Raw genomic sequence first — 24,563 nt, 5'->3', positions numbered from 1 at the left:
GTCTGGCTGCTGGGGACAGTGTGAGGTAGCACCAGCCCCATGGTGCTGCCTGATGAAAACCCAGGCAAGGCAGGCCTTTGGACTTGGGTAGAGCAGATGGGGCTGAAAGTGGGGAGATGGCAGGGTTGGCATGCTGGGCCTCTCCTGATATGAGAGAAAGGAGAGGACATAGCAAGTGTTAGTCCCATTTAGGACAAAGAAGAGGCAAAGAGCCCCAAATCCAGGCCTGAACTTTCCACTTGTGGATGGAAGCTGATCACATGGCACCACAGCCACTTGTTTGAGAGGATGGGGGCGGCCCTGCTGCGGAGACCCTTCAGCCCTCCCCTTGGGAACTCCAGCAGGATTGCCCCCAACTCATCCTAGAAAGACTGGGTCAGCCTGCCACTCGGGACTTCCAACAGGAGAGAGGAAAAGGAGAACAGGGACATGTGAAGGAGCAAAGTCAAAAGATAAGGTCAGTGGGGATGTCCTGGTTAGGAGCCAACTACCTTCCAAAACTCCCAGATCCACGATCCACTCACACCCAGAGAGGGTCTCCAGTGGCACTTGACTTCCACTTGCACCTAACCCTATGGCGTAACACCACCCATGTCACAGATAAAGGACACGCAGCCCAGAGAGATTAAGCAGCCAGGCCACACAGCCAGTTTGAACCTTGGAGGTCCATTCCATGGCTAAGCCCTGCACCTATAGTCCTGTATTACCTTCACCTATTTGTTTGGCCACATTTGCATATAATTTATGCCACTTACTTCTTGCTTTCTTATCAACATTTATTTAAATAAATTTACTCTGGCCAAAACTGGTTTTGCTCAGTAAATAGAGCGTCGGCCTGTGGACTGAAAGGTCCCAGGTTTGATTCCGGTCAAGGGCATGTACCTTGGTTATGGGCACATCCCCAGTCGGGGGTGTGGAAGAGGCAGCTGGTAGATGTTTCTCTCTCATTGATGTTTCTAACTCTATCCCTCTCTCTTCCTTTGTAAAAAAATCAATAAAAGATATTAAAAATAAATAAATAAATAAATAAATTTACTCTTATCACCTGTAAGAAGTAACAATAAAAGTAAACCACTGAACACCATATATATTGTTATTAAATTCTTCCCAATTACTGCTGCCTTTCAGAGCATTGAAGTTACCCTGGGCTCTGTCCTTGATGGCACAGGAGAAAGGAGAGAGTAAGGTGGGATACAGGTCTTGAGCAGTGCTCCAGCACATGCACCGCAGGCCCGGGAAGCTGCTCAGACTTACACTGGCTCTCGAAGAGCAGGACCTGCATGCCATACAGGGAGAAAGACTGCCGGAAGTTGTATGTCACTGAGTTCTTCTTCTTCTGGAAGATCTTGGTGACCTGGGGGCAACCAGAGACAGAAACTGAGCCATACCATCTGCCCTGCCCTGGAGCAGCTCCAAGAGCTCAGGACTGAAAATGGATCTGCTGGAGACCACATGTTTCTGTAAGAATGACTCTGTGGTTCAGAAGTCAGGAGGCCTTGCAGGAGGAAGGACCTGACACAGGGAAGAACACACGCCCACTCACTCCTTGATGTAGACAGCTTTCTGTTTCTGCCAGACCCTAGTGCCACCCCAACTGGCTATAAAGCCCCTCAACCCAGCAGAGAGCTGGCAGTCACATTGCCACATGTGGCACTAAAGATGCAAAGGTCTCATGTCCAGGATCCTGTCTGATCACTGTGCCTTCGGAGATTAATTTCAGAAAGGAAACAGATTCAGAGGTGTAAAGTGGCTTGCTCAAGGTCAGGATGCTTAATAAATAACTGAACCCACACATCTGACTCCCACCTCAGGAGTCACAGAAGTGTAACTGATCCTTAAGCAGGTGGGGACCAGCAAGAAATTCTGTAGCATGCAAGGGGACAAAGATCCAAGAACAAGTTTCCCCTGTTCTTTGAAGAGGCATCTTCATCCCCACTGGCTCACATCCGTGCTGCCTTTTTTTTAGGGGTGGGGGTGGGGGAGAAGCACTCCTCAATATCTCTGTGGGGAACCCCCATCTGCTACCCTCAATCCATTAGTCATGGGGACTGTGATCCAGGCTTAGACAGCACCACAACTGCCTGGTCCCATGACTAGGTGTGGCTCAGGCCCTGGAAACAAGACCATTGCTGGGATTTTTAAGAAGAGAATCCTACCGGTGGCTGAGGAGACACAATTAAGCCTGGAGCTCCCAAGGCCGACTTTCCCTCAGAGGATGAAACCTGCCCAAGAAGGCAGCCCATAAAGAGGAAGAGCCTACACAGCTGAGCAATGGAGATCATCATGTTTGAGCCTCTGGAATAGCCAAGGCTGAGGCTCCGAATCCTCTTCTGGACTTTTACATAAGCCAACAATGCCCCATTTTCAATGGTAGCAGTCTGTGTTAGATTCTGCTCCTGGCAACCCACCCCATCACCTCTACCCCACACCTGTGTGGGCATTTCCCCACATGCATGCACATAGCCAGGTCTCCTTGCATAACAGCTATCAGCTATGAATCCATGAGGAACCACGTACCACCAGGAGGTCGTTAAACAGGAAGATTTCTCGTTGATGCAGTCCGAGTTTCTGGGGCTTATTTGGGTCTGGAACCTCGAAGAGTCGGCAGTAGCAGACCAGCCGCCGGTGAGGCAGAGAGAGAACCTGTAGGGGGTTCGGGGGAGGGAAGTGTGTCCTCAGCAGCCTGCCCAGCCTCTGGAGCACAGAGTCTAGCCTGAATGTGAGGAGCCCAGCCTTAGGCCTGTGTTCTAAACACCTTTTCTTACAGACCATGCAGAATGAACCATGTTTCTGGCTTGCAGCTGTTTTCCCGCCTGCCCTGCAGAGCCAGGGTAAAGGTGCCGCTTCTGGCGAGACCTCTGCTCGATTCTTTCAGGCAGGTACCAGACTCTTTAGAGAATCATGCTCACATGTGAGCCCCCAGCTAGAGAGGAATGTTTGTTTTCTGAGTCCCCAAAGTGCCCATTAGTCTCCTGCAAATATTTTTCTAGAGAGAATCTACCCTAGATGAGGAAACGGAGGCACAGAGAAACTGAACAACTTGCTTCAGCCACGTGAGGAGCTGCAGAGTCTGGAACTGTCCCATTCTCCAGACCCCCTCCTAAATGATTTCCACATCTCTGAAGCCTGAAAGACCTTATTCAAACTTGAGCCAGCAGCCACTGCTCTGTGGGGTCTGGTCTGACCCTTTGCTCTGTACACCTGCTTCTGAACACACCTGTCACAGATTCAAAGAGCCTCCGACCTTGCCGCAGTCCAAGCTGCTTTCAAGGCCTGGTATGGCAAACCATCATGTAGGCCCACTTGTTGCTCTGGGAGTGCCCCTAAGCCCCACAGGAGACAGATGAGCCAGTAAGGAGACAGTACATGTCCAGTTAAGACCCCCAGAGGGTAAGCATAGTAGTAGCCAAAAAGCATTAACTCTGCAGAAGGTGCCAACTCTGCAAGGGTGCTCTGGTAGAAGGATGCCCAAGTTCACTACATTAGGAAGACAAGATAAGGGGAGGGAAATGCATGGCCCAGCCTAGCACATTCAGGGCATAATATTGTTTGGTGCAAAAGTACAAAGTAAAGAGGATAATGGCTTTTGAGGCTCAAGAGGTAGACAAGGGCAGGTCACAGAAGCCCATTTTGGAGGGCAGAGCTTGGCCTGGGTGGGGAAAGAGAAGGCCCTCCAATAAACATCAGCGTCTCAGTGTCTGGGGCCCAGCCTGAGTCTCTGAGCTCAACTGGGCCCAGAGGAGAGGGAAGGAGACTATCTACGTTCAGCCTGACAGCACAGCCCTCCCCATGAGACTGTAATCTCTGGGCCTGCAGAGATTGGAGTCTGGGTTAATTATGAAAATAAAATTTCTTACTGCTGCAGAATTAACTCAAGCAACCAGAACTGTGGATCTGGGAGCAGGAGGATGTGGGCACATGGGCCACCTCAAGGTGGGATATTACCCAGAACATGAAAGCAGAGGGATACTCACACAGCCAAGCCCATGATGCAGGGATCCAATCTAAATGGGGAAATAGCAAACAAAGGAAAAAAGATCAATGTTTCAAAAGATGCACCTGGGTGCCTGACAGGCAATACTCTCCCAAGGCATCTTTCTTTAGCTCTATCCAGCCTCACCCAAGGGGGTAGACAGGGAAGGCCCTCTCATTCTCAGGCTGAGGGCATGCATTCCCAAGTCACCAAGGAACTGTGAAACCTGCCCATTGGTTTGTTAAAGTCCTCAGCTTCTCCAACTTTAACCCAGAGCAGATGGTTGTTATTAGAAGTCTCTTGAAGAAACCCAAATCCTGAAAGAATTCACCAGCCCTGCCTGAAGGGGGATCAGAGCCACTGGCAGAAGCCAAGGCCAGCAGGGTGCTGGATGGGAAGGGGGTGTGAGCACCTCATGCCCCCGCACACTCCCCTGGGACATAGGGCTACCACATACCGGCTTCTTCCCCACGATAAGCTTCTCCACCTTCTGCACCTGGGACACGTGGTCTTCATTGGTTTTCAGCTCCCGCTTGCGAATCCGTTCATAGATACCTATCAGTGTTTCTCGGGGAATGTCCTCACCATCGTCCACACCTAGGCAGGAGATAGTGGCCAGGCATTAGTCAGGCTGGGGTCTGGGTGGTCCCTTCAGCCTCAAGCCCCAGGCTTATTCCAATTTACCAGTTTCTAACCCAAATCAGAACAGTTATCCCTTTCACCAGTCCCAGCAGAACCACAGACTTTCCAGACCCACGGCTACTGAACATCCTCAGTCAACCACAAATTCCTCAGAATCCTTCACCAAGGAAAAGGCCAGCACAGCCACTTGGACGAGCACAGGAGGGCTGATGGAGGGCTTTATAAATATTACCTTGCTGATCCTGACCACAGCCCCGTAGGGTGGGCATGCCATCCCCATTCCATAGATAAGAATGCTAAGGCCTGGAGAATAGTGGGTTTGAGGTGAGGAGAGGGTTTGTAAGTTCAGGTTCCAACAATGGGCCCATCCTCACTTCACCCCTTGTGAGTCTTGTGACTCAATCTTTCTGAGCTGAGCATCTGTGAAAAAGGCCCCCAAGATCATGGGTGGCTTTTCAGAGCTTTGGTGAGAAGTGTGAGCAGCTCTTGGCATAGCCCTTAGAGTGAGATCTTGGTGCATTTGCCAGCTGTTGTCCTATATCTCATGGGCGGAAACCAGGGGCATGACTAAAACTTGGATTGCTTTGACAACAAGTGCATACCTTCTGCTACACCACTATGAAAATTGCTGTGAGAAAAGAAACTCAGCCCTACTCACAGGAGGAACACAAACCCACATCCATCCTCAGACCACAAACTAGCTCAACTAAAGGATTGGTAAAACTGTTGAGGTTATGGGGAGGGGCTTACCAAGACCTTTGACCTAGCAGAGGGCCTCACCCAGTGAGTGCTCCAAGCAGGGGAATGACCAGCTGAGTGCTCTCAAGTGAGCTTCCCTGCCCTCAGGGGTCAGTCAAGCTTGGGAAGGGCGGAAGTGCTCCTCCCTGTGTCCTGGTGGCCTCTGCTCTCTCTAGCCTTCGTGTTATGGCGCACCAGGGAGGACCTAAAGATCTGAAGGAGAATTATCTGATCCAGGAGAGGGATTGACAGAGCAGCCTTTACCACAAAAATAAAGGAGATGAGTAGAAAGTTTAAACAACTCAACAAGCTCACAGTTGAACTTGGACTTGATTTAGACCAACTTTTGTTTAAAAAATATAATACCTCTTCCTGCCTGCTTGAAGATTGGCCGCCACCATGAACGACACAGTAACTATCTGGACCAGGAAGTTCATTGCCAACAGACTACTCCAGCATTAACAAATGATCATTGATGTCCTTCACCCTGGGAAGGCATCAGTACCCAAGACAGAGATTCAGGGAGAACTAGCCAAATTATATAAGACCACACCAAATGTCATCTTTGTATTTGGAACCAGAACCCATTTTGGTGGTGGCCAGACGGCTGTGTTGTGATTTATGACTACTTGAAATTCACAAAGAAAAATGAACCCGAACTTAGACTTGCAAGACATGATCTGTATGAGAAGAAGACCTCAAGAAAACAGAAGGAACACAAGAGCAGGATGAAGAGAGCTAGGGGCTGCAGAGGCCAGCATGGGTGCTGCAGAGAGTGAGCTGGAGATGGGTCCGCAGAAGAAGTCAAGATTCTTAGGGACTTGATCTGTAGTGACTGTGTAGATTTCCATGAGAGGATTAATAAATTAAGAACTTTTAGGTGAAAAAAATTAAAATATGCCATTTAAAGGGGACCTCAGCCTGCTGCAGCTGGTATTTCCCAAGGTGAGGACCCAGCTCCTGCTCCCTTCCTTCCAGGAATTCTAGGTACACAAGGCCCTTGCCATCAGCCAACATGGAGTCAGCTGGAAGATAGCCGTTCCCTTTTTTATTCCTTCCCTATCAGATGCCAAGAAGGCCTCCCTTCCTGCTGCCTACCTGACATGGGCCCACCTGCCAGGAAGAGAGGGCAGCCTCAGCCTGAGGGCCTAGCCAGAAACAGCTCCTGCTGGAATCAACAGTGGTACTTTCTTTTCATTGTATTCATTTTAAAAAAAATATATTTTATTGTTTTTTTACAGAGAGGAAGGTAAAGGGATAGATAGCTAGAAACATCAATGAGAGAGAATCATCGACCAGCTGCCTCCTGTACACCCCCTATCGGGGATGTGCCTGCAACCAATGTACATGCCCTTGACCGGAATCGAACCTGGGACCTTTCAGTCCACAGACCGATGCTCTATCCACTGAGCCAAACCGGTTTCGGCTGTGTTCATTTTCTTAATGATTGCCTATGTATGATAAATGCTACTGGTTTCCCACTTATAGTGGTGATATAAGGTTCCTTTAAAAACACATGTAAATAAATAGACAAAAACAAGAAGGCAAGATAGTTTCAAGAGGAACATGAAGTGTACAGGATGAGTGGCTGGGCAGATGCTGTGAGGGATGCAGCAGTGATGATGGGTCAAGATGTGCTGGCCCATCTGTCCAGCTCCTCCTCAGGGCTCCCAGCACATAGGCTCCATTATGTGCTCCTACACATACTTCCAACCAGGCCTTGGTCGACCTGTGCCTGGCCCGGCCTTATTGTGCTGTGATAATCTGGTTTCTCTGGTCTCTGTCCCCTTGTGACCAATTCACCTCCACCTGGGCCTATCAAATCCCTGTTCATCCTTTAATAACAGGCTAAAAACATCACTTTCTCCAAGAGTTAGGTTTCCTGCATCCCAAGACCAAGGCAGCACTTGCTCTTTATGATAATTTATACTTTGTGCATGCATTGTGGAGATCAACACTGCTTGAAAGCCCATCTTAGCAAGAACTGGGTGTGCTACAGCCAGGCCTCCTAACTCTCCCCTGCACCCAGAAGGGGGTAATGTCAAATTTGCCTCTCAGACCCACACTTGGTGGGGCTCATGCTCAGAGGTGTCTGTGGAGGTGTGTATCTGAGCCTGGGGCCAAGGACAGCTCACCTCGGAGGTTCTTGACGAAGTCCTCTAGCTTCATCTTGCGCTCAGGCTTGACGTTGGGGCTGTACATGTCTGTGTTGAGCAGGATGATGGCGAAGGCCAGGATGAAGATGGTGTCTGGGTTCCGGAACTGCCGAACCACCCCAGGGTTGCAGATGCAATACCGCTGGCTGGGGGCCGGGGAAAGGGAGGCGGGTCAGGGCTCCTTCAGTTGGGGCAGGGAGTGGATCTACCTGTCACTCATGAGTAGCTGCCATTGTTCCACCTGGCACTGAACAGCTGAGGCTCAGCTCCTGCACCTGGTAAACAGGGACAATACCTGCCTGGCAGAGCTGCTATGACTACCCACTCACCTCTCTCACCTGCACTGTAGCTGGCAATGGCTCTTGGGGGAAGACAACGTTCCCCAGGCTCCCTAGGAGCTGGTACAACCATGTGACTAAGTTCTGGCCAATGGGATATGGGCACTTTCAAGACCGTGCCCTCCACTCTCTTGCCCTGCCTGGAACCGGGGTGTGATGGTGAGTATTGGACTTGTGATGAAAAGAACCTGGCCACTGCACCAGCTAAGAGGGAGATACAATTCCATCTTGTTTCAGTTGTCACTTCTGGGCAGCTTCTTAAGACACCTGAACCAACAGCCTCACTGAGGTATCTGTGCACTGTCCTCACTACCTCAAGTGCACCCTCACCCTCACCTCTAAGGGGCCTCTCGCTAGTAACCTCATGGAGGCATGGTGAGAGTGGCAAAAACAGAGAAGAGGAGCCAGGCGGGGCATTGCTACTGAAAGCGGTAGCCATCAGTGCTCAGTCAATGTGAGCTTCAATTCTGTCTTCCTTGTGACACCCCCAAGAAACCCTTCTGGAAGGAAGTGGCTGAACTTCTAGGCCCTAGGACTGCCCTCCTCCTGTGTCCTCCACTGGTGCTGAGCCCAGAGTGCTGGAGCAGCAGTTGACTAGTGTCTGTCACACCCAGCACGGACACAGAGATACCTACACAGTGTACACACAGACCCAGGATGGAAGACTGTGCCGTGACCTTGAATGCAGGCTCTCTGTCATGCCAGGTGCTGGGCTGTGTCCCACACATCCTCAGTGGGTTAAGCCTTCCACTCTGTCTAGGGTAGGTACTCGTTATCCCCACTCTATAGGCAACGGCTCAAGGCACAGAGAGGTTAATAAGCACAAGATCACACAGCTGGTAAGTGGTGGAGTGGGTATTAGAACCAGGTCATCTAGCTCTGCAGCTCATGCTCTGAGTCACTGTGAGAGAGCAGCTGCCCCATAAAAGGGCAGATGAAGGAAAACACAGATGGACTCATGAATGGATGAGGTGCATGAGGACTTGGAGGAAGACAAAGACTGTTAAAAAACCCTGGCTCTAGCACTAACCAGCAAAGTTCCTGGTACCCAGGAGGGGCTTCTGGCTCACCTCTTAGGTATTCAACCCTTTGCTAGGAACCTCCTCTCCCTGATGCCTTCCCCCTGCCCCGCCACAGCCCCAACCTGAAGGCCTCGATGAGCCGCTCCACCTTCTGTGCCTCCCCCTGGACCCGGATATGCGCCTGGAACTTTCTGAGGGCTTCATCCAGCTCCATGGCAGAGAAGTCCATCTCATCCACCACGCAGCTGAAACAAGAAAGGCCATGTCAGTGTCCACTGCCCACAGCCTCTGCTGCCTTCCCATTAGGCGAGGGGAGCACATGCTTGCGGAAGTGGAGCAGAGGGGTTGATGAAAGGGCCGTAGAGGCAAGGCTGCCACTTGTCTGGGAGGGCATCTGCTTAGCTTCCTCCAATCAGCAAACAATTCAGATTATGGCCAAAGATCCCTCTGCCCTGAAACTGTTGGAAAATGTTAATGTTTACATCTATGTGTGCAATTTTCTAGACATACAGGGAGCCAGAGTATACAACTATTCTTAATAAGGACCCTTTGTGCAGAAACAAATGTTATATAGACATAATGCAGACGTAATGTAGGAGTCTTCTGGCGTTCTGAGGGAGGTGGGAGCACACGCCCATCCTCACAAGAAGGAAGTGGAGGCTGGGTACTAACTCTCCATGCAGTGATCTCACACAGACCCTGTGCTGTATGCCAAGGGCATTGGAAGAGGTGGCTGGGTTTGGCTGGATGTTTCTGAAACCATCCTCATGTGCCTATCAGAAGGATGAAGGGCAGAGCTTGGGGAGGCCTCTGGTTCTTATCACACCAAGCTTCCGCAATATAGCCTGCTCGGTTCTCTGATCAGGACCCTTACAGAGAATGTGTGGTTCACACTAAGGACCCAAGCAGCATAAACTGGTGTCTAGTTTGTTTATAACAAAGCCATAGCCACCCTTGGGGCTGTGGAGGCCTCAGCCATGGGAGACCTAATTCCACACCCAGAGCCTACCTCCACTGGGGGTGATGGGCTTATGATAAGCTGTTGTGCCCACAATCTTCTCTGAGCACTAAGGGCCTTTTTGTGGTGAAAGTTAGGAATGGGGGAGAGGGGGCACCCAGGATGAGCTGCTGACCAGCTCCTGAGTGGGATGATGTGGAGGGCAGAGCGGGGAGGAACCTCACTACTTTCTGAAATCACTGCTATTTTCTGATCCAAGGAGAACAATGCACGGATTTCCTTCAGACCAGAAGTCAGGACACAGAGGGGAGTGCAGAAATAGCTATAGGGGAGGGGGGTTGCATTGCAAAGATTTTAGGCCCAATTCACTAAGGAGCTAATCTGTGTTCCCCTGAACCTTATCCTCACACCAGTTTAAAAGGAAAGGGGATGGGGTGGGGAGGAGATTAACCATACTAAGAACCCAGCAGGCTTTCCAGAATGAGGCCAGAACAGAAACACTGAGCTGAGCAGGAAGAAAGCAGCCCAGATGGGCACATCTGGCCAAGAAAGGACATAGGCTTCATTCTACTGGGTATTGGACACATACCAGCCATACTCCTGTGTGTGTGTCTGCGTGTGACTGCATGAGTATGTATGTGCATATATGAGGCCGTGTGTGTGGGGGGGGGGGGGAAGGGTTCACTCAGGCCAGGCCCTCTCCCTTTGATCCTGGGTTTCCTCACCTGTGGTACAAAGAGGCCACAGCACCCACCTACCTCCCCCAGAGGAGCATCAGAGGCAGTAGGTATACATGTGGCCAGGCCCTTCCTCATTGCAGAGAGGGCCTAACTTCAGAGGGCCACCCCTTGCTTGTCCTTTTCCCAGATGAGGCAGGGCCTGGACAGATGGAAGCACTGTTACTGATGGTTATAGCTCTTTACTCTGCTTTTATTTCTGTTTCTGGACTATCTGCCCAAGGTCAGCATATCAGCTCATAACCGCTTGGATTAGAAAAATCCTCAAAAACATGCCTGGGGAAAATCCTCCAGGTCTCGGCAAAGGGTGAGCAGAACACATATACTGAGCCGTCCGATTCTGCTGACTTTGGCTTCTCATCTGTGAAAGGGGGTCATCAATCCCTGACATCCACTCCCATGGGTGAGATGAGAACACAGGGCCTGAACATAGTAAACACAAGGGCCAAACGCAGGGGCCTTTCTACTCAGGAGTCTCAAAGAGGAATGGAGAGTTTAGAATACATACTGGGCAGACTTCTCAAAACTTCTAGCAGCTCCCGGGGAACTAGAAACCCATTTTTCTGCAGGGTTCCAAGCAGCTGAGTGCTATGGCTGCCAGCTCCCTAGGCTGGTGAAATGTGGAGTGAGGAGATGGAGGTTGGACTTTTACCCCCTGATCTCACATCCAAGAGAGGCAAGAGAGAGAAGCAGAGGCAGTGATCTGGGTGTGGTGCTGCCTATGTTGGTGGTGCTGGAGTCTCTCTTGGCCAGCTCCCCTCCTCCATCAAAGAGCATCTGTCAAGGCCCTGACTTTGCACACCCCTTCCTCACTGAGTGCTCAGTGGCTCAGCCTGCCTGAAGAGGAGGGGAGGTAACAAGGGTGTGTGAAGGGGGGCACCCAAGGGTAGATGCCCACATGTATGCCTGGCCAAGTATGTGTGAGATGGTATGGGTGTCTAGGAGCTAGAAAGAGGTAAGGGGAGTGTTCGGTGTATGTCCCAGCAGCAGGGCAGGCCTGAGGGCCACGGAGTCTCACAGGAACACATCCATGCAGGCCCAACCCCCAGCCCCAGAACTCACTCCAGCACATCGCGGTTGAATTGCTTCTGCCTGTTGCCCAGGAACTCGCCAATCATCTGCCGGCTCAGGCCCTTGCGTTGCAACAGGAAGTGGGCTACTCCCACTGGTGTGTCTGGCACAAAGCCACGCTCAATGAGGTACTGGATGCCCTTCTCAGGCTTCCTGGGGGTGGGATAAAAGACAGACTCAGCCTTGGCAGATCTGGTCCCTCCAGGATTACTCTTCACCTCTGGGCACTCAAGGCACCCAAGTTGAGACACTGGCTCAGGCACCTGTCCCAACCCCATCCTGCAACATGGGAGAACCTAGAACTTAACAGACACTGTACCAAGAATGGACAAGACTGGGTCAGCCACAGGAGCACAGCCATGGGTGCTAGAGCAGGGACCCTCCCCAGCTGCCCTGTACTACCCCAAACCCTGGCCCCATAACCGGCCCGCCTACCCAGCTTTATGCTCCCCACTGTGTAGAAGCTGGTGCCCCCATGCTGCACCTCAGGCGGACTTGAACCCCTTGCCCAACACATGCTAATCTGCCTTCTACTGTCCTCCTACGGAGATAAACAATCTTTATCACCTGTTGAGCACTTATTCTGTACATCACTGTCTAAGCACTCTACACTCACTAACTCACTTAATTCTTACACTCCTCCTTGGGGTCAACACTCTTGTTACCTGTGCTGTTTAGGGCCCAACAACCTTGTTACCTTGCCTTGCTGTAAGAACTTGCTAACAGACAGTACCTAGAATGATGCCACAGTAAGCACTGTGAGAGGTTTAGGATTAGCCTCAACTTATGAGAGGAAATGGAGGCATGGCACAAGCCCTGCCTGGGCAGTGGACGAGGGCTTCACAGAGGGACTGGGCGTGTCCACCTGCACAGGGAGCTGTGGGGCAGAGAAGCCTCCCAGGGGCTCAGCAGTGAGCCCAGGCAGGTCCCTGCTCCCTTTGGGCCTCCATCCTCCTGTTGGTTGTGTAGTATGACAAGAGCTTGGCTGACCTCACAAGGAGGTACTGGTGGTCCAAGGAGACATAGTGAGGAGAGAGGGCCACAAATGTGATTCTTGGTGGGCAGGTGCCCTCCTCTGACACCAAAACCTGAGGAGTGGTGGAGGACTTAGGGTACATCTGGCACCCATGCCAGCATGAGATAAATCGAACCACATACTAACTGGGGGCTGGCCATACCCCATGCCCCCGTGGTCAGTATTCTGTTGCCTGGGGGCATGGAGATGGCCAGTGTCAACCTGCCTCCTCAATGCTACAGCTCCTGGCTGACAGCAGTGTCTTGCAGATACTGGATTTCCACACACAAGCAAAAGTGAACCTCCTGCTGCAAGGTGACCCTGCTATTTTTATTCTGGATGACCACACACTCTGACCTCACCCTCAGTAGCTTGGTGGGGAGCAGCTGCCAGCCAGATGGCTCCTGGCACTAAAGTGGTGACAGAATGGCCCTGTTCCCTCACCCCTGCCAGCCCAACTACCCACCCAACCACCCACCCCACATAACTCATTCTTCCCCATGACTCTGGGGTCTCTGGCCAAGAAACCCCCATATACCAGGCCTCTCCAACCACTTGGCGAGGCCTGGTATATGATAGTAGGGCCAGGGTGGGAGTTTCCTCACCAACACACTCTGCACTGGCCTCCACAGGACCCTAGTCCATGCCTCCCTCCCTCAATTTCGAGATTATGGGTCATCCCGGGACTGTGTTCCTGCATGGCAATGACTGGAGGACTGTGCTAGGCCTCCCTGAATCACCCACCCATACCTGGCTGCCTGGCCCCTCGATGGCCCCAATACAGTGCTCAGGTCGAAGCCCAGCCAGCTGCTGCTCTCCGGGGATGGGGGCTGCTCTCCCTCTTCTGCCCTCACCCAGCCCTTCCTGTGTTCATGTGAAATGTCATGCAGCATCATGGATTTCCGGGAGACGGCATCTTCTACCCTGGAGAAGCTTAAAGTGCAATGGAAGAGGACACACTGCAGGAAGGAGCAGCTGTGCAAGGGGCCCTGGAAACACAGATCCTTCACAGATCAAGCATCATGTCTCCCCTCTGTGCCAGACACCACTTGGGACAACAGCAGGGAGCAGGGCCAGCCACTACTGCCCAGCACAATGGCAGGCTGCAGCCCACTCTCTGAAGAGCAAAAGAACTGAATGATGGCCAGAGGTTGTGGGGAGGCCTTCTCTGAACAGGTGACACTCGGTGACCAAGGTGATTAAGGAGCTTTCTGGTGGAAGCAATAGCAAATGGAAAGGTCCTGAGGTGGGAGTGGGTTCTGCAGGATTGAGAGTAGGGGCTCTGAAGGGCAGGGAGAGGAGGGCAGTGTAGGGGTGAGGGTAGACCACACAGTGCTGTGTAGACCACATGAGTAATCTGGTTTTCTTCAGAGTGGGATGAGCTTGGCAGTGACAGGACCTGATGTCCATATTTAAGAGACTCCCTCTGGCTGCTCTGTAGGGAGCAAGGCCAGGCCCAAGCTAGGAGCCTCCGTAGGCCTCCAGGCAGTGGTGCACAAGGTAGGGAAACACAGATGAGTTAGGACATAATTTAAGGGTAGAAATGACAATATTTGCTAGTGGATCTATATGTGAACCTGATGGCCCCAGCTTTTAGCCTGAACCACATGTGGGAGGGACTGACTCCACCTGGAAGGTCTCACAGTGACAATGCAGGAGAGGGCTTGGGACTGACTGCACCTTGACCATGTCAGGAGCTCACCAAACAACAGAGAGAAAAGTCTGGTGGCAGAAGGGACAGGTAAGGAGCTGGGTGGGGTGGGGAGGCCAAGCCAAGCTGAGGGGTTTCAGGGTCAGGATGAACGTGGCTGGCAAAGGGAGCCTCTGACAGGTCTTGGAGTGACCTCTCTGGCAGCATACAGCCAGTGCTCTGCTATCTGCCGGTGTTGAGTCTACCTGTTGGGACCTTGCTGGCCCTGAGCCACACTGGGCGGTGTAGTAAGGCCCCTCCTGCTTCCAGTGTTCCTCGCACCTGCTGGAACAGCCTGGATCGATTTCTCCAAATCAGCCATTGCTCTACCTCCCAGGAGCATGCCTGCACCTCTCCCCACCTTCTTCCCTCTCAGTCATGCATCTCTTGAACTCTAAGGGACCCTATGAGGCTTGCAACCAGGGTAGCAATAGGCAGTGGTAGTTCATCCTGGCAAAACCCCTGACCCTCTTCCCAAGGCCCCCTTTTCTCTGACTTCTTAGTGTGCCAAAGCAGACTGGCCTAGGCTCATTTACCCAGCCCCTTCCTTGTTAGATGTCCCCAGCTTTAATAAACACCCTCTAAAATTCACCTGGACTCTGTTGTGAATTTTTTCCTGCACGAAGTCAAGAAACTACATGCTACTGACTGGCGCTACTAGATAGACCTGCCAAGGGCCAGGTCCCCTTTCTGGTAACAATGCCACACCAGTAAATTAAAAAAAAAAAAAAAGAAAAAAAAAAAGACTAGTAGAGTGAGAAACAATCTACTGGGTGGTTGAGGAAGACTTTTTTCTAGCCTCTACCTATCCACTCAGTTGGGAGTTCCCACATAAGAACAAAATATCTTCCAGGGACCAGGAAACCCCTAGGTCATCCCACCTCCCCCAGGAGGGCACAGGCCTGGGTCTAAGTTGATCCAGGAGCTGGCTGTATCCTGGAGCAGGCAGGGCAGACTTTTAGGACAGAGCTCAGGATAGGCTCTGACATGACCTTCCCTGCTGTTTAGTCACAACTGGCACAGTGGCAGGGCTGGTCCTTACTTGCAGCAGACCACATGCAGGAAACAGCACTCAAGGCAGATGTCAGGTGCCCAAGACTCTTACTTTTGAGCTGAGTGATGACCAATGACCCCAGACCATTGACGACCCCACAGGAATGCAACATTCCCTATTCCTGCTCTCTGGGACAGACCTCTCTAAATCCCCCGGAGAGCACTTCACTTACACTTGAGATGGCTCAAAAGTGCCCACAAGATTCCCTATTCCAGGAGATGGGGAAGCAGGAAAGTGTGGTAAATGTGTGTTAGTAACCACCAGGCAGGCTGGCCATGTCCTCACCCCTGGAGGGGTCAGAACCAGGCATGTATCTGATAACACCAAATCCCGAAGGTCCCATGAAAGGAAATGATGTGAAATCTGAAGTTCCATAACCAGAGCTTTCCAACATCTCATTCAAGGGAGAGTCTAGCTCCTTCCCCTTCAGGCTGCTACTTTTGGCAGTGCTTTGAATGGCCATCATCAACAAATCCACAAATGACAAGTGCTAGCAAGGATACAGAGAAAAAGGAACCTTAGTACACTGCTGGTGGGACTGCAGATTGGTGTAGCCATTATGGAAAACAGTACGGAGTTCCCTCAAAAACTTAAATATGGAAGTGCCATTTGACCCAGTGATCCCATTTCTAGGAATATATCCTAACTAGTGGACCGGTGCATGAAATTTGTGTATGGGGTTGGGGCGAGGGAGTGCCCAGCCTGCACTCTCTCCAATCAGAGACATCCCTCTCTCAATCTGAGACCGCTGGCTTCTCACCGTTCACCTGCCTGATTACCCCTAACTGCCTCTGCCTGCCTGCCTGATTGCCCTAACTCCCTCTGCCTGCCCGCCTGCCTGATTGCCCCTAACCTCTCTGCCTGCTTGTCTAATCACCCCTAACTGCCCTCCCCTGATGGCCTGATCTCACCCACAACTGCCCTCTCTGCCTTGGCTCCCACCACCATGGCTTTGTCCAGAAGGAAGTTGGACATCTGGAAGATGGCCGGTTGACCGGTCTAATTATTAGTATAAATTATATAGGATAGGATTGCTTAAATGGGGGGAGAGGGAGAGCCTTTTTCAGCAGGAGGAGATGCTCTTGGCAGACAAAAACACATAATCCCTATATCCTATATCTGGATTGATAGCCAGCCATATGCACTATACTGCCAAACTGGTCAGGAAAAAAACTGAACTGCTTTCTTACACTTTATACCAAACAGCTGTTGTCCTTAAAACCCCTTCTCAGCCCCCCCCTTTAGGTTCTGCCCTCCCAGTGCACTCAGATTAGGTTCTGATTGGTCAGTTTCTATGCCAGTCAGTGTCAAAAGCTCTGCCTCCTAGACAGCTATTGGCTCCTTGCACTTCACCCAGATTTGGTTCTGATTGGTGGATTTTTATGTTAGTCAGTGTCAAAAGCTGCGCCTCCTAGACAGCCATTGGCTCCTCACAGTTCACCCAAATTTAGTTCTGATTGGTCTGTTTCTATGCCAGTCAGTGTCTCCAGGCCTGGTTAGAGAGGCAGGGCTAATCAGCAGCCCCCAGGGAAGCCTAGAGAGAAAGAGAGGTGTGGCTGCTGGCTAGGCCAGAGAGAAAGAGAGAGGCAAGGGCTGATCAACAGCTGCCACAGAGACCCTGCTTCTCTCTCCAGGCCTCTCTCTGGGCCTCATCCGCAGCCATGGTAACCTAGCACTGACGGCAGGACTGACTTCTGGTCAGTCAAGCCTTCGGTCATTATGGACTCTGGGTTTTTATATATTAGGATAACCTTGAAACACCAATCAGAAAAAAATGTATGGACCCCTATGTTCACAGCAGCACAATTTACAATAGCTAAGATCTGGAAACAGCTCAAGTGGTCATCAGTAGATGGGTGGATAAGAAAGCTGTGGTACATTTATACAATGGAATACTATGCATCAGAAAAAAGGAGAATCTCTTACCCTTTGAAACAGCATGGAAAGACCTGGAGAGTTATCATACTAAGTGAAATAAGTCAGCTAGAGAAAGACAAGTATCACATGATCGCACTCATGTGGAATCTAGTAACAAAATAAACTGATGAATGGAGTGGATCTGGAGGCTTGGAAGCATGAAGCAAAGTGGGGAATCTCAGAGGGAAGGCAAGGGAGGTAAACAACCAAAGGCCTTGTATACATATATATGTATACATATTTGGTATGCAGTATAACCCATGGTCACAGACGATAGGGTGCTCAAGGCCTGGGGTGGGGAGCAGGGGCAGGCTGAAGGGCATCAATGGGGGAAAAAGGGAGACATATGTAATACTTTAGATTTATTAAAAAATAAAAAATAAATGTAAGAAGTAAAAATAAACCAAAAATAATAGCCTGCTTTAAATGCCAGTCTCTATCCTTTGTTCTTCTCTCACGATTGCCCCTATATCACCTTTCTAGAACCCATGGCCGATGGCAACCCCTCAATATACCCGGCTCACACACCTCCCAAAGAGCTTCATGCTGACTGAGGCTTCTGCCAGCATAAGTTTATCTGAGTCCTCCTTTCCCCGACACATGACTCCAAGTCCAGGCTGCACACAGACTGCATCACGCCCTTGCTCAGATAACCCAGAGAAAAATATCCAAACCCTGGAGCCTGATGCTCACAGCTAGGCACGGCATTACACATTGCATCAAACTTTGCACAAGTTTCCTGAGCATCTGCTGTGCACTGGTCACTGCTCTAGGTGTTGATAGGGCTCCAAACTCTTTAGAGAAGGCCCTTGTTCTTCCCTACTCAGCCTGTTAGTGTCTTCTCTCCCCACAAATCTGTTCACCGGGCTCCCAACTCCCCATCCAACAGCACTGGCTCTCCCAGGCACTGTTACAGAGCCCCCACTGGTGTTCAAGGAGATACTTGGGCATGAGAGGAAGACCCTGGCCAAGGTCCCTTGGGCATTACTGCCCCATCCTCCTCCTCCCTGCAGGGCCAGAAGGCACTCACTTGTTGAAGAGGTTGAGGCCAATGCGATAGTGCCTCTTGCGGATGACATCGTTGCTGAAGGCAGGTGAATCCCAGCTGTTGCGGGTCTCCTTGTGGTAGGTCTGCTTGCTGAGCGTCTGTTCCCGCAGGCTGTCGCGGGATGATGACTCAGAGCTGCAGTTGATGGTGTCATTGGAATTGGAAGTGCTGTTGATGCTGTCGTTGTCCCCATCTGAGTAGTCTGACTCGGACTTGCTTTGCCTGTTGGCTGAGCCATTGATGGCTAGGTGGCCATCAAGGGGCCTGGAAGGCTGGGCTCGCAACTCTGGCTCCTCCCGGGGCAGGCCCTTAGGGGGGGCATAGTGGGGGCTGGGCTTGGGGCTGCCTTGCTGCCCACTGAGACTGCGCTCATAGGCACTCTGCCTCTTGAGTGAGCCACGTTCTGAGCGGTCGCTGAGGTCCACTGAGCTGTCACTGGGAGGCTCAATGGTGAGCAGTGGGAGGTGTTCCACCCGCAGCCGCTGCTCCTGCTGCTCAAGAGATGGTGTGCTCTGGCAGCTTGTGTCTGTGTCCCCCTTATCATCCTTGTGAACCAAGGCCCAGTAGTCCTGGGCGGCACCCCCAGCCCGCAGTTGCAGGTCTAACTCAGCACTGGATGACCGTTGCCCCACCTGGGAGAGGGGCAGAGGTGGTGACAATTCCTCCTCATCAATATACAGGGTGACGTCGCTGTACGAGGCTGTCATCTCATCCAGTTTGTGGTGGTCCACAGTGTGCAGGGCTGCCTGGGGCTCAGTGTCCCGGGTTCGCCCTGAGTCAGGGACTGGCGTTTCCTCAGCATGAAGGCTGCGGCAGTTGAGGGCATCATCGATGGATTCGGCCAGGGATTTCACTTGCCGGGAGAAGGCATCCTCCAGCTCAGTGATGGCATCTGTGAAATCACCGGATGGGGCTGAAGACTTGAGGGATGGTGGCTCACCGAAGTCACTGCCCTCAGATGGCACCAGGGCTCCCAGCTGAGAGCCGTCATCGGTCACTGAGACCTGCTTCCCTTCAAAATAGGAGCTGTGCATCTTTTCAGGCCCCTCAAAGGAGAACTGCATCCTCATGTTGGACAGCACAATGCGGCGGGACATACGGTTCTCCGACATGGAGCTGCGCAGGCGCTCAAAGTTCTTGTTCATCTGGTACTGACGGAAGGCTGTCTGGATGGTGCGGGCTGCATGGCGGGTCACGAGGCGTCCCCCATACTTCCGTTCTAGCATCTCCACCTGGAGGGAGAAGCAGAGGAGAGAGGAAACATTCCCAAGTGCTGGAGTAGCACATTCCTTACCAGAAGTCATTCTCTCCCCAGCCCATAGCAGCCCCATCTAGGAAGGTTTTAGCACATCCCAAAGCTGTTTAAAAGAACCACTGGTGCATGCTGATATGCGAAATCTGGATTCTAAGGTTAAATAAGATGGAGAAACACCATGTTAAAGTTAAAACAAGTATGGTCCCTGTAGGAATTCTCAGAACATTTAAAAAGTGGTGATTTCCCACACTTCTTTAGCCACGGAAGCCTTGGCCCTTGCAAATCTTTTGGTATGCAGTTTAACACAACTTTGGAAATGTTGGAAGAGAGGAAGGCAGCACCTCCAGAGAGAAGGAACCAGAGGTATGTGCAAATTAAAAGACCTGCCAGCCCTGGCCAGTGTTTCTCAGTGGTTAGAGCATCGGCCTGCACACAGGTTCAATTCCTGGTCAAGGGCAGGTTTGATTTCCCACCGCAGTTGGGGTACCAGTGGGGGGCAATTGATTGATGTGCCTTTCTCACACTGATGCTTCTCTCTCCCCGTCCCTCCCTTCTACTCTTCTAAAAATCAGTGGGAAAAAAATATCCTCAGGTGAGGATTAACAAATAAACAACGATCTGCCAAAGATCTTGGCAAGGTTCTGGACACTGAGCATAGACTTAGGCTTCCAGTCTTGCTTCCTTTCTGTGGCACTGACAGTGCCCTTTTGCTGGCCTGGAGGATTCGCTAAATTTTAGGGAGGCCTGAGGGAATTGCCAAGCTTAGGAGGTTTCAAGGTCAGACGCTTGGGTTCTAACCCTGGCCCTCCTCAGAAATGTGCTGATCACTCGATGAAACTGAGGCAAGTGTCTAGCACATGGCAAGCTCAGGGACACTTGGGGCTAAAGACACTGAAGTATATTCCTGGAAGGTGCTGACAAATTAAGAGGTTCCCAAGTCCCTTCACTAAGAGACAAGGAAACGGAGGCCCAGAGAAGAGCAGCTCTCACTCTTTGGAACCACAGGCCCTGACAGTGCTTCTCCTTGAGTTAGGAGATGGGGCAGCACTGCAAGCAGGTGAGAAGGACTGGGACTTCCTGAAGTCCTGAAACTCATGCCAGCCCACTTGTGACCTAGGACAGCTCTGAGGGCCACTCCCGTGCCTCGATCCTGAGTGAGATGTGTACCTGGATCTAGAGCCTGCTCAGCGGGAATGCAAGAGAAGGAACTGGCTTCTCTCAGGGAGCCCGGAAAAGTGGCATCTGCAGTAGGGCCAAGAGAGCTCTCAAATCCTCAAGAACAAATCACAGTGCTCAGGGAGGCAAAGCAGTGCACCCTGCTCACCTAGTTTCCACCTGCCTACTCCATGTGAGCATTATGCCAAAGCTGGTAACACAGAGAGACAGGTCCCTACTCTCAAAAAGCGAAGAGTTGACTAGGATTAAAAATGGCAGCAGAGTAAGTGGATGCTTCATGGACATGCTCCCAAGAACATACTGGAATTAAAACTAAAATACAGAAAAACTTCGTGAACAATCAACGGAAGACTCCGAGGAAAGAATCCTGATACCCGAGGACCAAAGTGGAGACCGCATAGAGGCTGCTAGGAGGGGTGAAGGCGTGAAAGGGCTGGCCAGGTGCCCACAGACAGCAACTGAAGTTCTGGAGAGATATTTCAGCTGTGGGGGGTTGCCACTGAGACCTTTGGGATTGAACCCCTAAGCTGGGCTTCCCAGCAGAGAGCACCAGAACCGAGAAGGATACCCACATAATATCTGGATATAAAAAGCAGCAGGGTTGCTGTCTGCTAGGAAGTGACAGCTGAAAATTCAGGCAATCTCTTAAAGGGCCAAAACATAAAATTCCCTGTGGAACCACCCACCTTGTGCTCTGGTAGAGGTAGGGCAGAGTGGTCTGGGGCTGTGTGAGCAGAAGCCAGGACTCGGGATAGAACTAAGAAAACAGACACCCCAAGTTTCCTGTGCTAAGTCATTCCCTCACCCAGTAGAGGACATCTTTCCCACATAGACAGGTTCCTTGCCTGGGAAGAAGACAATTGACCACCCTACTGGAAATCACTTTACCTAGGGCCACCTAAGGGAGGAAAGTAGCTATGGGATTAGGGTCCAGGCAGAAGTAACTGTCCCACCCTATTGAAAAAAACAAACAAAAACTGTTGTCACACCTGAGGACAATTGCCTGAGGGCAATTCAAGTAGGAATCCTAATAGTCTAGGCCAGTGGAAGGCAAAATCATTAGTCAATAGAGCCAAATATCAACAGTACAATGACTGAAACTTCTTTTGAGAGCCAAATTTTTTTAACTTAAAGTATATAGGTAGGTACATTGTTATTAACTTAATTAGGGTACTCCTAAGCTGGCCTTTGCTAAAAACTCAAGGGGTCAAAGAGCTGCACGTGGCGTGTGAGCTGCAGTTTGCTGACCACTGGTCTAGGCAGAGGTGATCTCTGGAGGCTTTGAGTTTTTGCCTGATCTAATTAGTCAGAAACAGTGTTTGACACTGTCCTACACTAGAGATTGAGAGGTGTAGAGGATTTAACCTAATACATGGTCACAAACCCAAACAGCCAAATGAGGGAATAAAGAAACAACCCCCAAATGAATGAACAAGAGAATTCTCCAGAAGAAGAGATAAATGAAGCAGAGATAAGAAATTTATTTGAAATGGAGTTCAGAGTAAGGATGGTAAAGATGCTCAACAGCATGAAAAAAGATAGAGTAACTATGGCAAAAGGACAGTCTGAAATAAAGAATAACATAACACAGATAAAGAATACATTGGAAGGAATACACAGCAGATTAGGCAAAGCTGATGATTGAATCAGTGAATCAGAAGGCAAGAATTAAAAAAAAAAATCACTCAATCAGAAAACCAAAAAGAAAAAAACAATTAAAAAACAGGACAGGTTAAGGGAACTGTGGGATAATGTGAAACATAACCACATTTGACTAGCAACTGTGCCAGAAGAGGCAGGAAGAGAGAAAGAGGTAGAGAACATGTTGAAGAAATAATAGCAGAAAAATTCCCTAACCTGGTGAAGGAAAAAGTTACACAAGTTAAGGAGGAACAGAGAGTGTCAAGCAAAAAGAACCCAAACAGGTCCATGCTCTGACACACCATAATTAAAATGCCAAAAATTAAAGATAGAAAGAGAATATTAAAGGCAGCAAGAGAAAAGAAAACTGTTACCTACAAAGAAGCTCCCATAAGGCTGACACCTGATTTCTCATCAGAAACTCTACAGGCCAGAAGGGGATGTCATGAAGTACTCAAGGTAATGGAAAGCAAGGATCTGAAACCAAGATTACTATATCCAGCAAGGCTATCATTCAAAATAGACGGTCTAATAAAGAGCTTCTAAGACAAAAGAAAAAAAAAAAAAAAAGCCTAAAGGAGTAAAGGAGTACATCGACACCAATCCAGCATTACAAGAAATGCTAAAGGGACTGCTGTATGAGAAGAAACAGAGAGAGAAACCTAGGCATACAGAATTAAAGTGGCAATAAATAAGTACCTAATCAATAATAACCCTAAATGTAAATGGATTAAATGTTCCAATAAAAGGTGTAGCTGAATGGATACAAAAACATGACCCACCATATAGACAACTATATGCTATCTATAGGACCCACCTCAGAACAAAAGACACACATTCAATGAGAGTGAAGGGATGGGGAAAAAAAAGTTTTTGTGTAAATGGAAAAGAAAAAAATACTCATATCTGACAAAATAGACTTTAAAACAAAGGATATCAAAAGAGACAACAAAGGTCACTACATAATACTAAAGGGATCGATCCAATTAGAGGATATAATCCTGGTAAACATATATGCACCCAATATAGGAGCATCTAAATATATATATATAAAAAAAAACTTCTATAGGACTTTAACAGAGAGATTAACAATAGAATCATAGTAGGGGACTTTAACACCCTGTTGACTTCACTGGATAGATCTTCCAGACAAAAACTTAACAAGAAAACAGTGACTCCAAAGGACACACTGGATCAGAGGGATTTAATTGATACCCCAAAGCAGCAGAATATATATTCTTTTCAAGTGCACATGTATCATTCACAAAGACAGACTACATGTTAGGACACAAAACAAGTCTCTAAAAGTTCAAGATTGAAATCATAGCAAGCATCTTCTCAGATCACAGTGGAATGAAAATTACAATAGAAATCAACTATAGTAAAAACATCCCCAAACACTGAAACACATGGAGGCTAAATAGCATTTTATTAAACAATGAATGGGTTACCAACGAGATCAAGAAAGAAATAAAAAACTTCCTGGAAACAAATGAAAACGAACACACAAGAACCCCAAATCTCTGGGACACAGCAAAAGCAGTCTTGAGAGAGAAGTTTATAGCACTATAGGTCTACCTCAAAAAACAAGATAAATCAGCAATACACTATTTAACCTACAATGTAAGAGAACTAGAAAGAGAATGTGGGGAAGCATGAGATGGGCTGACTAGCAAGAGAACAACAAGAAAAGGCCAGACTAAGTAGAAGGAAGATTGGAGCAGAAATAAATAACATAGAGACAAAAATAAATAAATAAATAAAAAATACCAAAACAATCAATGAAACGAAGAGCTGGCTCTTTGAAAGAATTAACAAAATCGATAAACCATTATCCAGACTCATCAAGAAACAGACACTCCCCACCTCTCTTTTACCATACTCTTGGGTGAGGATTAATAAAAATAAAAAAATAAAAAAATTTCATTGAGGCACAGTAAGCAAACTATAGTTTGATGAGATTGGAGGGCATAGATTGTTACTAGGATATTATTCTGTATGCATTATGTCTTTACATATATTTAACTCTGTATTTAATTCTAGAGTAGAAGAGTGTCCCCGCACAGTGCCCTGCAGCTGCAAGTGCCTGTCATTTGATGGACAGCAGGAGAATTCTGCCTCTTTGGTATCAG

At 49.5% G+C, this 24,563-nt stretch overlaps 1 protein-coding gene across 8 annotated transcripts in view; it reads right to left on the bottom strand.

Annotated features, from left to right (window-relative positions):
* IQSEC1 (IQ motif and Sec7 domain ArfGEF 1) overlaps positions 1-24,563 on the bottom strand; it is a 227,441-nt gene that overhangs the window by 12,732 nt on the left and 190,146 nt on the right. For all 8 annotated transcript variants that reach the window (XM_084872432.1, XM_084872430.1, XM_084872434.1 and 5 more), the window contains 8 exons: positions 18,342-19,591; positions 11,627-11,788; positions 8,992-9,114; positions 7,489-7,655; positions 4,431-4,570; positions 3,975-4,004; positions 2,518-2,643; positions 1,255-1,354 (listed from right to left, as the gene is read on the bottom strand). In XM_084872432.1, the coding sequence (XP_084728558.1) occupies positions 1,255-1,354; positions 2,518-2,643; positions 3,975-4,004; positions 4,431-4,570; positions 7,489-7,655; positions 8,992-9,114; positions 11,627-11,788; positions 18,342-19,591 (2,098 nt within the window). The remainder of the gene's footprint in view (positions 1-1,254; positions 1,355-2,517; positions 2,644-3,974; positions 4,005-4,430; positions 4,571-7,488; positions 7,656-8,991; positions 9,115-11,626; positions 11,789-18,341; positions 19,592-24,563) is intronic.

Source organism: Pipistrellus hanaki (genome assembly GCF_964339955.1).
Source record: "Pipistrellus hanaki genome assembly, chromosome: 2".
In the NCBI taxonomy this organism is placed as follows: Eukaryota; Metazoa; Chordata; class Mammalia; order Chiroptera; family Vespertilionidae; genus Pipistrellus; species Pipistrellus hanaki.
Note: the sequence above shows the minus strand (reverse complement) of the source record. Positions and strands in the feature narration are given on the sequence as shown.